This window comes from Abrus precatorius, unplaced genomic scaffold (genome assembly GCF_003935025.1).
Source record: "Abrus precatorius isolate BTA unplaced genomic scaffold, Abrus_2018 Scaffold2, whole genome shotgun sequence".
Taxonomy (NCBI): domain Eukaryota; kingdom Viridiplantae; phylum Streptophyta; class Magnoliopsida; order Fabales; family Fabaceae; genus Abrus; species Abrus precatorius.
Window position 1 is genome coordinate 15,631,278 of NW_020874362.1, and position 15,990 is coordinate 15,647,267.

Below are 15,990 nucleotides of genomic sequence, written 5' to 3' on the forward strand. Positions count from 1 at the left end.
TACTTTTTAATACTTTTTCTCCTTACCATTAAACTCTCTTATGGAATGTAAAGTGAAAAAAAAAAAAAAAAACCAGAAGTATATGGGGATAAATTAAGTAAACACGAAATTACATGAAGATACAATATAATTTATCTTAAATTTTGTAAAGCTTAATGTATGTTTTAAAAAATTTGAAAAAATAAAAATAATAAATAAATTTATCTAAAGACGCATTTAATATTGTTTTATGATCTATGCTTACTGATGTCTGAACATCATAAAACTAATTCAGAGTACATTAAAGTTATATTTGAGTACTGTTTTTAGGAGAGGAGGAGAGGGATTAACTCCTAGTTGAAATTTACTTAATTAGTAGAAAAAGAGTTTAGAAGATTTTTCTAAATCCTCTAAAATCTTATTTAACGTTAGTTTTTTTGAGTTTTTTCAAACAGAAAATTTTACGAATTTTTTTTCTTCCACTCTCTTGTACTCTTACGCTAGAATTATAACCTTTTTTTTTAATTAGTTTTTTAAATGAGAATTTTAAAAAAATTATAACAAATAAAAATTTTAATTTTAAAATATTAATTTTTTAAAAAAAAAATATTTATTTTTTATTTTTTAAAAAAATATATAAAATACAACAATATCATTTATATAATTAAACTCTTTATATCCTTTCTTTTCAATATTAAATAAGGGAGGAATGTAACCTCCTTTTCCCCTTCAAACTCTTTTCCTCTCTCTCCCTTTTTCTCTAAACTTTCAAATAAAGTCTAGAATAAATAAAATTATTTTGAGTTACAATGTATATAAAACTATTCATTTTATAAAGTAAATATTTCAAAACGTTGATTGTATATTTATTTCTATATACTTCATAATATCTGATATCCTAATAAATAGAGTGAGAGTGAGTTAAATTTAATGTGATTTTAGAAATAAATTACAAAAATTATATACAAAAATTGCATTTATAATATCTGATGTCCTAATAAATTTGCAATCATATCTAATCAAATGAACCTTTTACACAACTCTCTCCATTCATCGTCCATTCTGGATATATAGTCATATTGTAAGTTCCCCGTTCAGCTCATGCCAGTAAAACAGCGTGCAATATGTATTGCTGCAGCTGGTACTATACATATGACTGAATGGTAGCCCTATCTAGCTCTTCTTTTAATTTGACACTACACTACAACTTTCATCTATCCTATAGTACTACTAAATATCAGGCAGAGAACCTTTTAGATGTTATCATCATAAACCCTTAAACTTTAACAATCTCCTCCTTCTATAGCTATACTTCCTCTCCCATCTCTCATACCCACCTTTTCCTTCATAATATGAACCACGAAGAGAAAGTGACCATGGACATGGTTCCACCATCTGATCACCTCTGCTACGTTCGTTGCAATTTCTGTAACACTGTTCTTGCGGTATATATTAACAATTATGCATATTTTACCTTATTGTGCTTTATGTATATAATATATAACATATATTTATGAAGCGTGTGTAGCATGTAAATATATTATAATTAAATAAACGTACCTCTTGATAGAATGTATATTAAATAAACGTACCCCTTGGTTTGTGTAGGTTGGCATCCCGTGCAAGAGACTGCTAGACGCAGTGACAGTGAAGTGCGGTCATTGCAGCAACCTCTCCTTTCTGAGGACCAGGCCTCAACATAATCAAAATCAATGCATTGATCACTCCCTAAGTCTTCAGGTTGGTGGTGCATGCCAATTACAATAAAAGAACAATGTGTAATCCCGGATTTTTTTTTTCCTATTATTTTTTAATTTGTTTTATCTACATGTATACATTACAAAAATGTTTCTCCAAAGAGAAGTGATAACACCACATTGTCAATTACAAATATATAGATTTTACTCCCCTTATTCAATAAATTTCACTCGTATTAAAAAATATATTATAAATTGTATTATTTTAACACCTCTCTTCTTCTCCAAAAGTAAATGAGACAGCAAATTATGTTTCACTTTGGATATACAAAAATATTTTTCTTATATTTATGGTTAGGCCTTTTCATCCTCTGAGATATATACATAGTACAGCGGAAGTGGTTTTTGCGATGCATAGAGAAGAAAACGCAAGGAAGTAGTTTTTGGTTAGAATACTAATTTCGAAAGCATTTGTGTGTTTGTTTCCAAGGAGCAGGGGTTTTACTGTGATTTCAAAAAGGGCCTAGCATCTTCTTCATCTTCCTCATCAACTAAATCTCGAGAGCCGGTGTCCCCGAAAGCTGCACCATTTGTTGTGAAACGTAAGTTGTTAGCACACATCGATCGAGTAACACATTTTAAAACACTCCTCAAACAAATTCAAATCGGGATTTACATATGAATGGTTCCGTTATGAAATGTTTTCCTTCTTTTTTTATTATGTGCAGCACCTGAGAAGAAGCACCGTCTCCCATCTGCTTACAACCGTTTCATGAAGTAAGTGCCTAAAAGATGGGATCTCTTACGCACTACTAAAAAGATGCACAAAGCACAATTACGTTCTTGTACCCTCTTTTCATGTACTACGTATCATGTTAAACTTAGTTGAATATGCACATGTCAGAGAAGAGATACAGCGCATCAAAGCAGCCAACCCCGAAATTCCACATCGAGAAGCTTTTAGCGCAGCAGCAAAAAATGTAACACTCTCCTCTCCACCTTTCAAAAGTTTTGATTTTATTAGGGTTATGATAACTGCGCATGGTTTCGTAAAATTTATTTCTTGCAACTCACAAGATTATATTCGTAACTTGTGCAAACAAAATTATTTAACAGTGGGCTAGGTACATTCCGAATTCGCCAACCAATTCAGTTTCTGCGATTAAAAATGATGTAAGATAGTTGCGTCTCTTTTGCATCTATAATCATTATAGTGCTGCTATATATATATATATAAGATTATTACTCAATTTTTTTAGCTCGTGTATGCAGGAATGAAGGAGCTGTGGCACGGTGATAAATTTGGAGAGAGTTGGAGCAAGTCATTAAGTGTCACTTTCTTATTTAGTATGAATAAACTCCATATATATGTTATTTACCTAGTGAGAAAATGGACAGTGTGTCAATGTGCTGGAGATCTTAAAGGCAAATTGACGTACCATGCCAAATATTGATACATCAACCTGCCATATGCACGATAAATAATTTTTGTAACAAAAGTTGTTCGGCTGTGGTATTTAAGAATTAAATTAGCGTCGAAACTAACATATATAATGAAATAAAAGTAATTCTTACTTCAAGCATCGGATCTCATGTATCAATTTACTTAAGTGGAGGCATGAAAAAAGAAAAACAATATCCTAATCAAATCCTTTCTAAAACCACACTACACTAGAAAGGAGATGGAAGAGCATTTTTACCTTAGAGAGTAATATAAACTGCTCTCATGAAATGCGTTATGAAAGTGCTTAGGTCTTTGTATAGCAAGTACAAACTACTCTAAGAAGTATACTTTAGAAAATAGTTCAACATGTCACTGCTTTCTTAAGTGTATTTTGGATAACTGTTCAACATTAAACAACTCTCCAAAGTGGAGATTCTGAGAGCGATTGTGACGTGAAACAACTTTACAATGTACACTTTGCAAAATGATTCATATAGAACTACTTTTCAAAGTGTACTCATAACATCAGATGTGTACTTTAAAAGATGTTCCACGTGGCAATTACTCTTAAAAGTGTATTTTGGAGAACTGTTCAACATTAAACAAATCTCCAAAGTGAAGATTCTAAGAGCGGTTGTAACATGAAACAACTTTACAAAGTACACTTTGCAAAACAATTCATGCGGAACCACTCTTAAAAGTATACTTTTAACGATAGTTGTGTTAATGCCTTCTTACAATTTGGTAAAATTGGGCAGAACATATTTTTATTTAAAATTTTATAAAAATTTAATACACTTGATAGACAAAGAAGTAATATGACAATTAATCAATAAATGAAGTTGGGAACATTTAAGTACCCAACTATACCCGATAGAGCAAATTATATATATATATAAATCAGTAAATAAATCAAATTGGGAATCATTTAGTATCCCAAATTCCAAAACAGTACAAACAAGGACCAAATTAACATAATTACATTATTAAAGAAGGAAAATCAATAATAAAAAATATAATTAAATTAAAAATGTGAAATAATACATGATAAACCTACATTTTACTATATTTTTAGCCTAGTTTTTGTTAGTAAATAAAGAGTTAAATAGTAAATAAACTTGAAAATATCATAAAAATTGCATTAATATTCATAATTGTATAAATAGTTTAGAATCTTAGATTTTTGGTCCAATTTTGAACAATTTGACTTAAAATGACTTAATTCTTGTGCAGAAGCTTGAGCTGAGAATTTGAGTTGAAGATTGAAGTGAAGAAAGTAGAGGAATTGAGCTTTAAAGATGAAGAATCAAGTGTTATGTGTAGGACGTAACCACTCTGAGTACATAGTGTTAACACTTTGAAGAAGAAAATCCATGAAGACTAAGAGAGTAGCTACTTCAAGTGTTCAGAGTAGCTACGCAGTTAAGCACGTAGCCACTTCAAGTGCTCAAAGTAGCTATGCAGTTAAGCGCGTAGCCACTTCAAGTGCTCAGAGTAGCTACGCAGTAAGCGCGTAGCCACTCTAGGCACTGAGAGTAGCTACGCGTGAGGGTTTTCCATAAAAGACACTTGCGCATAAACACTTCAACCACTTAAAGTGTCTACGCAAAAGTAACAAAATTTTAAATATCACTTCTAAGTGTCAACTTTGGACAATTAGAGTTCCTAAATTAGTTATAGAAGCTTCTAGAAGACCTTTCATGCTATAATCCTCAGAGATTAAAGTGTGGAAGTGGAAAAGGCGAAAAAAATATTATAAATAGAAGTTAAGAGGTCAGAATTATAAGTCTTTTACCATTTTTTGTTTTCTTTTCATTTTTACACCTTAGGAGAGTTAGATGTAAGGCCTTGGTTTGTATGTGTTGAAAATGATAAGACTTGAGTGTAATGTTGCCATGAATGAATGTATTTACCTTGCCTTATTGCATTGATTGTTGAATTATAACTGAATGTGCTTTGTGTTGAGCTGATGTGGATATATATATATATATATATATATATATATTGGTTAGTGGCTGAGTTTGAAATGAGAGGAATAGCCTAAGTTCTGGTGCAGGGCCTTCTTGCTATAGCGAGGGGATTCTCGCTGTAGCGAGAGGTCTCAGGGAGAAAGACTTGTGCGTATCGGCTTCTCGCTGTAGCGAGAGAGCAACAACTTAGGCTGCATTTGTGGGTGCAGTCTCACTGTAGTGAGAGGGTCTCGCTGTAGCGAGATTTTGCAAAATCCAAAGTGCAGTTTCTTTTAAGTTTTTCGCTGTGGCCAGAGGGCGTGTCGCTGCGCAAGGGTTATTTCAAAACCCTCGACCCCTCTCTTCTTCCCTTCACATTTTAGATCGATTCCTGCCCCAAATCACTAGAAAACCCCAACCTCGTGTGTGATTCTAGGCCGAGGGGAGTTATTGAAGCCATTTTGGGTAAGTTCTATGGTTTCCTTTTGGGATTTCTTGAATTCCTCCAATCCCTATTCGATTTTCTGAGCTTGGCTGCATTTGTAGGGAAGTTCTTGCAGATTCTAGGCTTGAATAATCGAGAGCACCTTGAAAAACACTAGATTGAGGTAAGAGGAGCTTGCCCTAGTTCGTTTTGATGTTTTGCGAAAGTGATGAGAGGTGTTGAGAGAGAGTTAGAGCTGCATTTTTGGAATGAAATTGTTGTGTTGATGTGATTAATTGCTGTTGAACTCTAGGAGAAGTAATTTGATAGCCGAACGATAGAGTATGGTGGTTGTATGCTGTGAAAAACCCTAGGGAAGATGACCCAATGTTGCTAATTATACCGTGTAGTTGAAATTGCTGGGCTATGTGCTGAAATAACAATGCTGTATTTGCTAAAAATTACTAAATTAGCTAAGCTGTTATACAATTACTATTGCTGAAATTATTAATATGTTGATTTCTGCATCATACTAGAGCTGAATAGGGCTGTCATGATAGGCACTGTGTCACATGCTAGGTGGGTAGTCATGTGACTTTAGAAAGCTGAGCTGTACTATCTGGATCCAGATACCGGAACGGGTTGCTCCCGAACTGGCACAGTTCCTCTGGACCTGTTGAGTGTGCTGTAAAAGGCCAGATGGATACTGTTTCTCATTACTGCATGAGCATGAGCTGGGCTGGGCTGCATGGGCTGCATTTGCTATTTCTTGCGGAGTTACTAAGATTATTCTACTTTGATATGTTGTTTCTTTTTGTAAGCTCACCCTTGCAATTGTTGTTGTTGTTATGTTGTGCTGCGATGATCGTATCTTGGTACGTGAGCAGATCAGGCAGGTGAGGCTTCAGCTTCCAAGGCGGACCGGAGTAGCTAAAGGAGAAGCGGAGGATTAGGCATTAGGATACGTTAGGACTTTCTCATGTATTAGTCTTTTGCTGTAATTAATATTTGTAATGACAACTAAGTCATATTTTGTAATACTTACATTGTTTAAGGATTATTTTCAATGTTGATTTCTTTTGATGATTATCCATGAATACCTAATTAAGGGTGATTACTGTGTATTGCTGAGATTTAGTGGGTTATGTTTATGACCTTGTCCTTGGGGTCGTGACATTAGAGAAGGAGATTGGGGGCGACTTCCAAGCTCTGGACCTTGAGGAATCAGGCTGGGGATTGGATTTATGAAGAAATTATGCAGGTCCTCTTCTTCTACTCTTTCTCTCTCTTTTTCTTTTAGGAACATGTTCTGATTTATTTTTGTTAGGGATCCATAGATCCAGATTTGATATTGTGATGTAATTTTGGATTTGGACCTTGAGGTTTTAATTGAATTGAGTATGCGATTATGTTCTTAATGCAGTTGTGAACTAATCCTTCATTCAATTGAATTTAGAGGAATCTTCATCAATGGAAATTGAGTTTATTTCTCATATCTGAATCATATGCCTAGGTTATTGAGATCTTAGGAATAAGTATCATAATCTAGTAATCCTATAATTTTCAGAACTTAATGCAATATTTGGTTGAATTTCACCTAAGAAATTAAGGAGATTTAATTATATATTAGGATAAATGAGGCAAGGAATTGTCCTTTGGTTAAAGAAGTGAAATTGATTATCAATCAATTAGAATTCTTAAGAGTCCAAAACATTATTACATTGCAATAGAAAATCTGGTAAAGTGATTCCTAACTATTTTCCATATAGCATTTTAATACAAAATTCGTATTTCTATTTTTTCTGTATTTTTCAGATTTTTGCACTTTATTGCTTTTGTTTGTTAAATGATTCAAAACACTTCAAATTCGTTTGGCTCAACGAGTTATTGATTTGTGAAGTGATAATTGATAGACCTAATCCCTGAGGACGATACTTGGGACTCACATTGATTTCCAAATTCTATTACTTGTTACAACTACCTAGTACACTTGCTAGTTAGTTCTTCAATTTGTGTGACAATATACTAAGTTCTTATATGAATACTGTTATGCAATCAGAATACAATAATATTCTTTATGTAAAATCACTAACTAGCAAGTATACTAGGTAGTTGTAACAAATAATAAAATTTTAGAAATCAATATGAGTCCTAAGTATCGTCCACAAGAATCTTATTTTCAATTACCACTTCACAAATTGACAATTAGTTGAACCACACAATTCATTTGAAAGATTTGTAACATGTAAAAAGATAAGAAATAAGAACAATTAAAGGTAATAAAATGCTGTAAAACAGAATATGAGTTTTACATTGAAAATGCTATGTGGAAAATAGTTAGGAATCACTTCACTAGATTTTCAATTGCAATGTAATTATGTTCTGGACTCTTAAGAATTCTAATTGATTGATAATCAATTTTACTTCTTTAACCAAAAGATAATTCCTTACCTTATTAATCCTAATACCTAATTAAATCTCTCTAATCCCTTAGGTAAAATTAAATCAAATACTGCATTAAGTTCTGAAAATTATTAGATTACTAGATTATGATACTTATTCCTAAGATCTTAATAACCTAGGCATATGATTCAGATCTAAGAAATAAACTCAATTTCCATTGATGAAGATTCCTCTAAGTTCAATTGAATGAAGGATTAGTTCACAACTACATTAAGAACAGAATCACATACTTCATTCAATTAAAATCTCAAGGTCCAGATCCCAAATTACATCATAATATCAAATTTGAATCTATAGATCCCTAACCAAAAAGGTTTAGAACAACATTACAATGGAAGACGGAAAAGTAAGAGAAGAAGCAGAATAGGAGCAGAAGAACATCTTCCAAGACCCAATGTTCTCCTTGATTCCTCTAGCAATGAAGCTTGAAAGTCGCTCCTAATCCCTCTCTCTAACTTCCCTTGGAAGTTAAAACAGTACAAAGTGAAAAAAATGATAAAATGATCAAAAGTTCCCAAATCTGAACTCTTAACTTCTATTTATAATGTTTTTCCTGTCTTTTTCACTTCCACACTTTAATCTCCAAGAATTATAACATGAAAGGTCTTCTAGAAGCTTCTATAGCTGAGGTAAGAACTCAAATCATCCAAAATTGACACTTTAAAGTGATTTTCAAAAGTTCTGTTATTTTGCGTGGGCACTTTCAGGAGTAAGGGTGTCAACGCGCATGTGTTTTGTGCAGACAAACCTTACATGTAGCTACTCTCAGCAGCCAGAGTGAACATGCGAATTTGCGAGTGGCTACTTTCAGTGACTAGAGTGTACACCCGTAAAGTGTCTAAGTAAATTAGCCTTGGGCGTGACTACTCTTAGTAGTGAGAGTGAACACGTGTAAGACTCTTTAGGATTTCTATTGCTGGAGTGTTCACTTTCAACACTTAGAGTTGCTACTCACTTGATCTTCATGGATTTTCTTCTTCAATGTGTTAACTCTGTGCACTCAAAGCGATTATGCCCAGCACTTATCATCTGATTCTTGCTCTTTAAGCTCAATCCTTTTACTTTTTCCACTTCAATATCAACTTCAAAGTCTCAGCTCAAGCTTCTGCACAAAAATAAAGCCTTTTTAAGTCAGATTGTCCAAAATTGGAATGAAATCTAAAATTCTAAATTATTTAGACAATTATGAATATTAGTGCAATTTTTATGGTATTTTCAAGTTTATTTGGTACTTTATTACTTATTTATTAACTAAAACTATACTAAAAATGTAGTAAACTGTGGATTTATCACCACTCCAAACTTAGAATTTTTGCTTGTTCTCAAGCAAATCAAATCAATTCAAAGGGAAAGTTCATCCACTTCTCAAAATTCAATCAGCAAGCTGCCTTTCTTTAGGATTTTTCAATTTTTCAATTCTGTGTTTTTCTAATTTCTCATTCTCAGTCAAGCTATTTTTCTATTCAATCACCATGAAAATCACACTGAATTAATCTCATTATAAACAAGAGCTCATCATCTAAGTTCATATAATTCAGCAAAGGTTCATATATGCAAAATTAAGAACATGATCATAGCTCTCAAGTAGTGTTTCCCTCATCACTCAACAGTGTTTAGGCTCAGTGTTTGCTTAAAAATCATCATTTTTACCACACTTTACTGTAGGATTACAAATATTCTCAATCTCCTCTGCAAATATATAGCAAATCACATATCAAGAGGACATTTTCAGGTGAGATTGAGGTTAAAGGATAGGTAGGTGTTCAATCAATTAGGAAAATAACGTGGTTATTTCCAAACAGAGAATATGCAATTCAAGTAGATAAAAATCAAAACTTAAACTAAGATTGCATTTTTTTTCTCATTTATTCAAGTCTGCACAAAATTTCAGAACATTTATTTTTTGCAGCATTCAAAATACTATCCATGCATCATTTATGTACAAAATTCCTTTTCAATTCTTTTCTATTTTTCACATTTTTTAACACTTTACTTTTTATTTTTCTTTTCAAATAACTCAGATTATGCTGCTGTTCTTCACCCTAAACTTAGAACTTTGCTTGTCCTTAAGCGATGTTATATAAGACGCCACCCAAACTTAGTTTTAAAAAGCATTTTTTATTAAATTCAAATTGCCTCTTTCTAATTTGGATAGGTCTCATGGTTTTTCAATAAGGCTTATATTGAAGTTTTACCAAAGAAAAGGTTAAAGGCTCAAAAGGGGGTGAACTAGGATTCTTAACATAAAGGAGGTTCATTTAGGCTAACTGAGCATGATCAAAGAAGGCCTCCATCATACATGTGATATCTGCAAATTACATATTCAATCAAGAAACAAAGCAAGTTCTAGAGGTGTAGTAACAAATGAGATTAAATTCACACATAAAAAAATGCTATGCATGAGGCTGAAGTCTCACTAAGGAATTTAAAGTGAACATGTCAATCATTCAAGCTCGTAATCCACTTTTTTTCATAACTATATGCACAAAGTGGCAAGACTACTCATTTTAAAAATTAAAAGTGTGATTTCATGAGAGAATGGAAAAAATAACTTTAAAAAAATTAAGAATTCACAGAATTTTCACTTAAATGCAGTATATTCATAAAATGCAGCTCCATGTCTAAACTAATATTTTTGTATTTTTCTAGAAATCTTTCAATGCATGTGAAGCTAAACTCATGAATAAGAGGTACAAAATTCACCCTTTTTGAATGGTAGTTTGTGCAAGTATCAAAATCCATGTGCTTGGGTGCTGTGTGATAATGACATATTCTGCACAAAACACCAGAATTTCCATCAATTAAATAGAAAAATATAGTAATTAAAATGCAGAAATATAAAACCAAATGAAAACTATACTTCATTACAACTAAGAAGTGTTAAAATTGTATTGAACAACTGAAAATCACTAACAAAAATTATAGAAAATAAAGTTCCTAAGTACTAAAAATTACACAAACTAAAATTTAAAGAAAAAAAGCAAAGACTAATTCCTAATCTATTCTTCTGCATCTTCTTCATCCGAACTCTTCTCCTCTTTTTCATCATCTTCTTCATTCTCATCACTTTCATGCACTTCAGCTCTTGGAGGAGCATTGAAGCAAGTGTTAAAAAGAGGTAGATTGTTGAATGTGGTGGCTCTAAGGCATTGAGCATTTTCTACTTCTAACTCGTAAAGTTTCTTTTTAGACATGCCCAACTTCTTACTAATATTCATCATGATATTTTCCATCAATAAAACTCTAGCATTGTTGCTTTCATGTAAGGCATTCTGCCTCTCAGCCAAGGAGTCCTGTCTGTCTAGAATTTTCTGTAGCTGTGTCTTGAGTTTGAGAGGAGAATCCTTCTTAAACTTTGTAGGGATTGGTGAGGCAGCAGTGACTTGGGTAGTGGCATAGATCTCTTTGATCATAGTTGTTGTAATGGGAGGAGAGGCCTTAATTTTCTCATAGAATTCTCCAAAATTTACCCCTGCATCTTTACAAAGTAGAGTAATTAATCCTGGAAATCCCAAAGAGTGCCTCTTTGTTTTTAGAATTGCCTTGATGCTATTGTTGATCACTTTTCCCACATTGATGTAAAAGTCACTAACAATGGCAAAAATGAGCTCAGCTCTCTTGACAGCAATGATGGAGCTGTGTATCATTGGCAAGAATGAACTAAGTATGAAAATACTCCATACTTTTGCAAAAGGCAACAGGTTCGTGGTCAGAATACTTTTTGGTGTAGAGATGTTTCTAGCTTCATCTCTTGCACTCATCTCCCATGTAGTTCCAGGTCTGCCAATCTTATGAAGAATTTTAGTGTAATCCTTATCTATAATTTTTCCAAAATCTGAGAAATCCTACTGTCTTTCTTCCTTTTCAACAACAATCTTCAAAACTTTGTTGATGTTCTCAGTAGAAAAGTCCACCACAATGCCTCTAACAGTGGTGCGATTATAAGGCCAATTGTAACACCTAAATTTTTACTTTCCAAAATAACAATAGATTTCGCAAAATATGGAGAATAAACTTTTTCATTTAAATAAAATCCTCATTAAATGTTTCAAATTATGGAAGTATTACAAGTTCATATCAAATAACTACTACAGGACCTACTCAAATACAACGGTTTCAAATAATATCCCAAATCCTATAGCAGTTCCATCCACCTCTTTCACTGAGACCGGTTCTGATTATCTTGATTACCTGAAAAATGAAGGTAAGGGTGAGTACTCTACACTACTCGTTATACAAACGAACATAGAGTCTCACCTTGCACCTATTTTACATAATTTCTAGCACAATTCATAAAAATACATTCACAGGTAGCAATACTACTCCATTCAATTTAATTCAAACACCGATGCACTCACGGCATCAAATAGTTTATGCACACAAAATTAACAAACAATAATCCTATGCACTCACTACATGCCAGCCACACTCACGGTAGCATTGTGATCACAGATTTTCACTATGGATGGTCGCCGGTTACCCCCGCTTCACGAATACCATGTGGGCAGTCACGAGTCGCTCAACAAAGGTAGTGGTTAGAGGTCTAGTTAGGAAGGGAGTGTATGGCCCATGGTGTACCCGCTCCCACTATCAGTATCACCACCATTCCCTCTTCCCCAAGGTATTTCTACTGTTCTCGTCTTTCACACCCCAGTGTATCGTTGAACCATTTACAGCACGTTACACTGGCGTTAATCACGTCTCATTCACACACATTGCAATATTCATTCTCAGTATGCGGCATAAAGCCCATAGTTATGCATAATACACGGCACAAAGCTTATATTCATTTATATTACACAGCCCTTAGGCCCACATTTGTTCATAATATTCATTCAAATATACGACACAAGTGCCCACATGCATTTACAACATAATTCATTTCAACCACACACACAACATTCACCATTGTACAGGGCTCTCAACCTACACTTATTCACATTACACGACACACACATTGCCCTTGTTTACTCACACAATACTTTCAACATAGTTCACATTTACATTCCTTATTCATCAAGTATTAGCATACTCACACCACATAATTACCCATCATAGGTTTCCACATGCTATCACACCTCATAACACGCAGTAAATTCCATTAAATACATATTTCCTACCCTCTATCTCACTCACATTGCAATATTCATCAAAATACACGACAATCAAACCCAAAGAGATAGGGCAGAGTCTCCTTTACCTTGGATTGAAGACCTACACTCAAATTTAACCATGGAAGTACTCCCCACACGGATTTCATCCTAAATACATGGAAGAATTCCATGAGAACCCAGGAAAATCATGAAAACAGAGAAGTGGGATGAAAAATGAAAACCCTAACCATTAAAATTTACCTCCAAGCATTCCCAACATGAATCTAGCTTCCGAACAGCTTTGGAGACAATTTAATCGGTGGAATAAGGTTGTGGGTCGAGAGGATCGAAAAAATTTTGAAGTGAAGGTGAGAAATAACCTTTCTCAAACCCTAACCCCTTTAAATCCTCTCTAGTTGCAACACTCTCACTACAGTGAGATATTCTCCTCTCGCTAGAAAAAACTCAGACAAAATTACGTTCTATTTTCTATAGAATCTCGCTACAGCGAGACTGCACCTAGGAATGTAGCCCAAACTGTGGCTCTATCGCTACAGCGACAAGGCGACAGTTTCATCCTTCTCTCCTAGTGCCCTCTCGCTACAATGAGAAAGACACAGTTTCATACCTCATGCCTAGGGCCTCTCGCTACAGCAAGAATGCCCTGCAGCAGCATCCACACTTAGCCTGTTTTCAGCCCAATCAATCCAATCCAATTATATATATATATATATATATATATATATATATATATATATAAACACATCCATACACATTATACCCATAAACATCATCATTACGCATTCAAATTACATCTTTCGTATTTACACATACATTAAACACATATACATATATCAATAATAATTAATATTACAAAACTTTGGGGCGTTACACAAATAGTCTCCCTTGGTCCGTAAGGCATTAGCAGAAAATTCTTGAGTAATATCCTTGGACCTTTTCACAGCTATTGAAGGAAAGATCTCCCAGCCTCTTTTCTGAATTTGTTGAGAAAATTTAGGGTGTTCTGCTTCAGCTAGATCAAAGTTTTTGTCCTAAACTATCTTTCTCCTCAAGATGTTGGCCTTGAAATAATTCACATGTGCAATGCTCCTAAATCTTGGGTCATGATTAGGTATAGTTCTTGAGGAAGGTCCAACTGAGAATCTTCCCCTCTTTGATCGAGTTCCTCTTGGTGTGTGTGACATCCTAATATAAAAAACTCAAGTACAGTGAACATATATCAGAGGGCATGGTGCTTAGTCATAATATCTCTTACACAGAAGGACGTATAATAATTAACATACATAATTTAGATAATTAATAAAGGTAGAGGATCGATTAGTAAAAATAAAAGTAATATTAAACAAGATATAAATATTTAAGGATGTCTCCAAGTTACTTTTTGAACAAGTTCAGCAACCACATATAATTATCAACATGACATAAAAAAATAAAACAAAATGAAAGTCTACGACATTAACAACACCTGGGACGCATCATTAAAACAAATTTACAAAAATGGACTACTATGTCTAAGTCCCTTCCCAAAACAGTCCCATCATACAAAAGAGAACACATATACATATATAGAAAACACTATTAGTCCAGAGGAGTATACCCCCTGAGGGATTGGAGTCAAGTAAAGTGGATAGGGTAGCATCCAGGTCAGAAGGCAGACTGGGCAGGTCCTTATCTACATCTTCCAGCCAACCAGGAGTAGGTGAAGGTATACGAGAAAGCGGACAGGACAAGGTGGTGAAGGGCTACGGTTTAAGGGTCTGGCCTTGTCAATAAGTGGTAGTCAGAGGGGTGGAGTAAGAGGGCGAGGTCTAACGGATGACTCAATCACCTGAACATCAACACAGTCAGGTTCAATGGGAGGAGGAGAAGAGGGTTGAGGTACATGAGAGTCGGGGGTATTATTTGGGATAGGTAGGGGGACGGGGACATTAGTGTCCATAGGAGCAGGGGCGGCCCTAGGTGGAATAAGAGGAAATGGTATACTGGTAGTATACAAAGGTAAAGGAAAGACAATCTGGACAGGCATGTCTGTAATGCAGCGGGTTTCCCAACCCTCCTCGGTAAATGATCCAAGAGACATACAGGCAAAACCCTGATAAATGGTCTGTTGGATAGCATCGACATACATCCATAGGTCGTCCGCTGTCGGAAGAACTGTCATCCTGACCATCTCGGATCCCATCTGCACATAGTACATATAGTACACCAAACAAGCAAACACCACAACAAGGAAGAAAATAAAAAAAGAAAGGGTGAATCCATAGTATTCAATTAAGTCATACACGAATCAAGCAATCATATCTCCATAGCAACTATATATATATATATATATATATATATATATATGGCATTCATGATAAGAATTAAATAAAATATGATGCGAATGAAATGATGCATGATGCAGTTGGCTTATGATATCTATCTTTATTCAACAAATCTCATGCAATGCATGGGGATCCCATATTTTGTTAAAAAAAAAAATTTTCCAAGGTGATCGGAGGACTCCATTCCCTACTATTACTTCCAGCATGTATTTAATTCAAAAATATTTGTTAATCACACGTCTTGGGGGCGTCATTTAGGAATGGGCCTACTACGATCTTGGTAGCAGGTGTTCAGGTCAGGTTTGGTAAGGGTTTGCTGATGACGTGACTTGACAACAGTGAGCTACTCTACGCCATTAGGTCATCCCCCCTTCACCACCCCAAGATTCGTCTTTGAACTTAACACAAGTGCCCCACAGTCGTGCCAACTGGGACCTTGGATCTATCTTTTCTTCAATGAGTATGATGCATGAACTCATTTTAGTTGTTAGCTATTCCATCACACGGTCTTTATAACATTACATGACACTTAGTCCTTATAAATAATTTATAGTCAAGTCTTTTTCTTTACTCTTTATTTTATAACTACTTTGTAT

The 15,990-nt window shown here is 34.3% G+C and overlaps 1 protein-coding gene across 1 annotated transcript; it reads left to right on the plus strand.

The window, feature by feature from the left end:
- Positions 1 to 1,331: 1,331 nt before the first annotated feature.
- On the plus strand, positions 1,332 to 6,446 carry LOC113859516 (protein CRABS CLAW-like). Its single transcript, XM_027492268.1, has 9 exons — positions 1,332 to 1,424; positions 1,588 to 1,719; positions 2,173 to 2,278; positions 2,405 to 2,453; positions 2,581 to 2,656; positions 2,793 to 2,849; positions 5,807 to 5,811; positions 6,123 to 6,309; positions 6,381 to 6,446. Exons 1-9 carry the CDS (start codon positions 1,332 to 1,334, stop codon positions 6,444 to 6,446), a joined length of 771 nt encoding a protein of 256 aa, XP_027348069.1.
- The last annotated feature ends 9,544 nt before the right edge of the window (positions 6,447 to 15,990 follow it).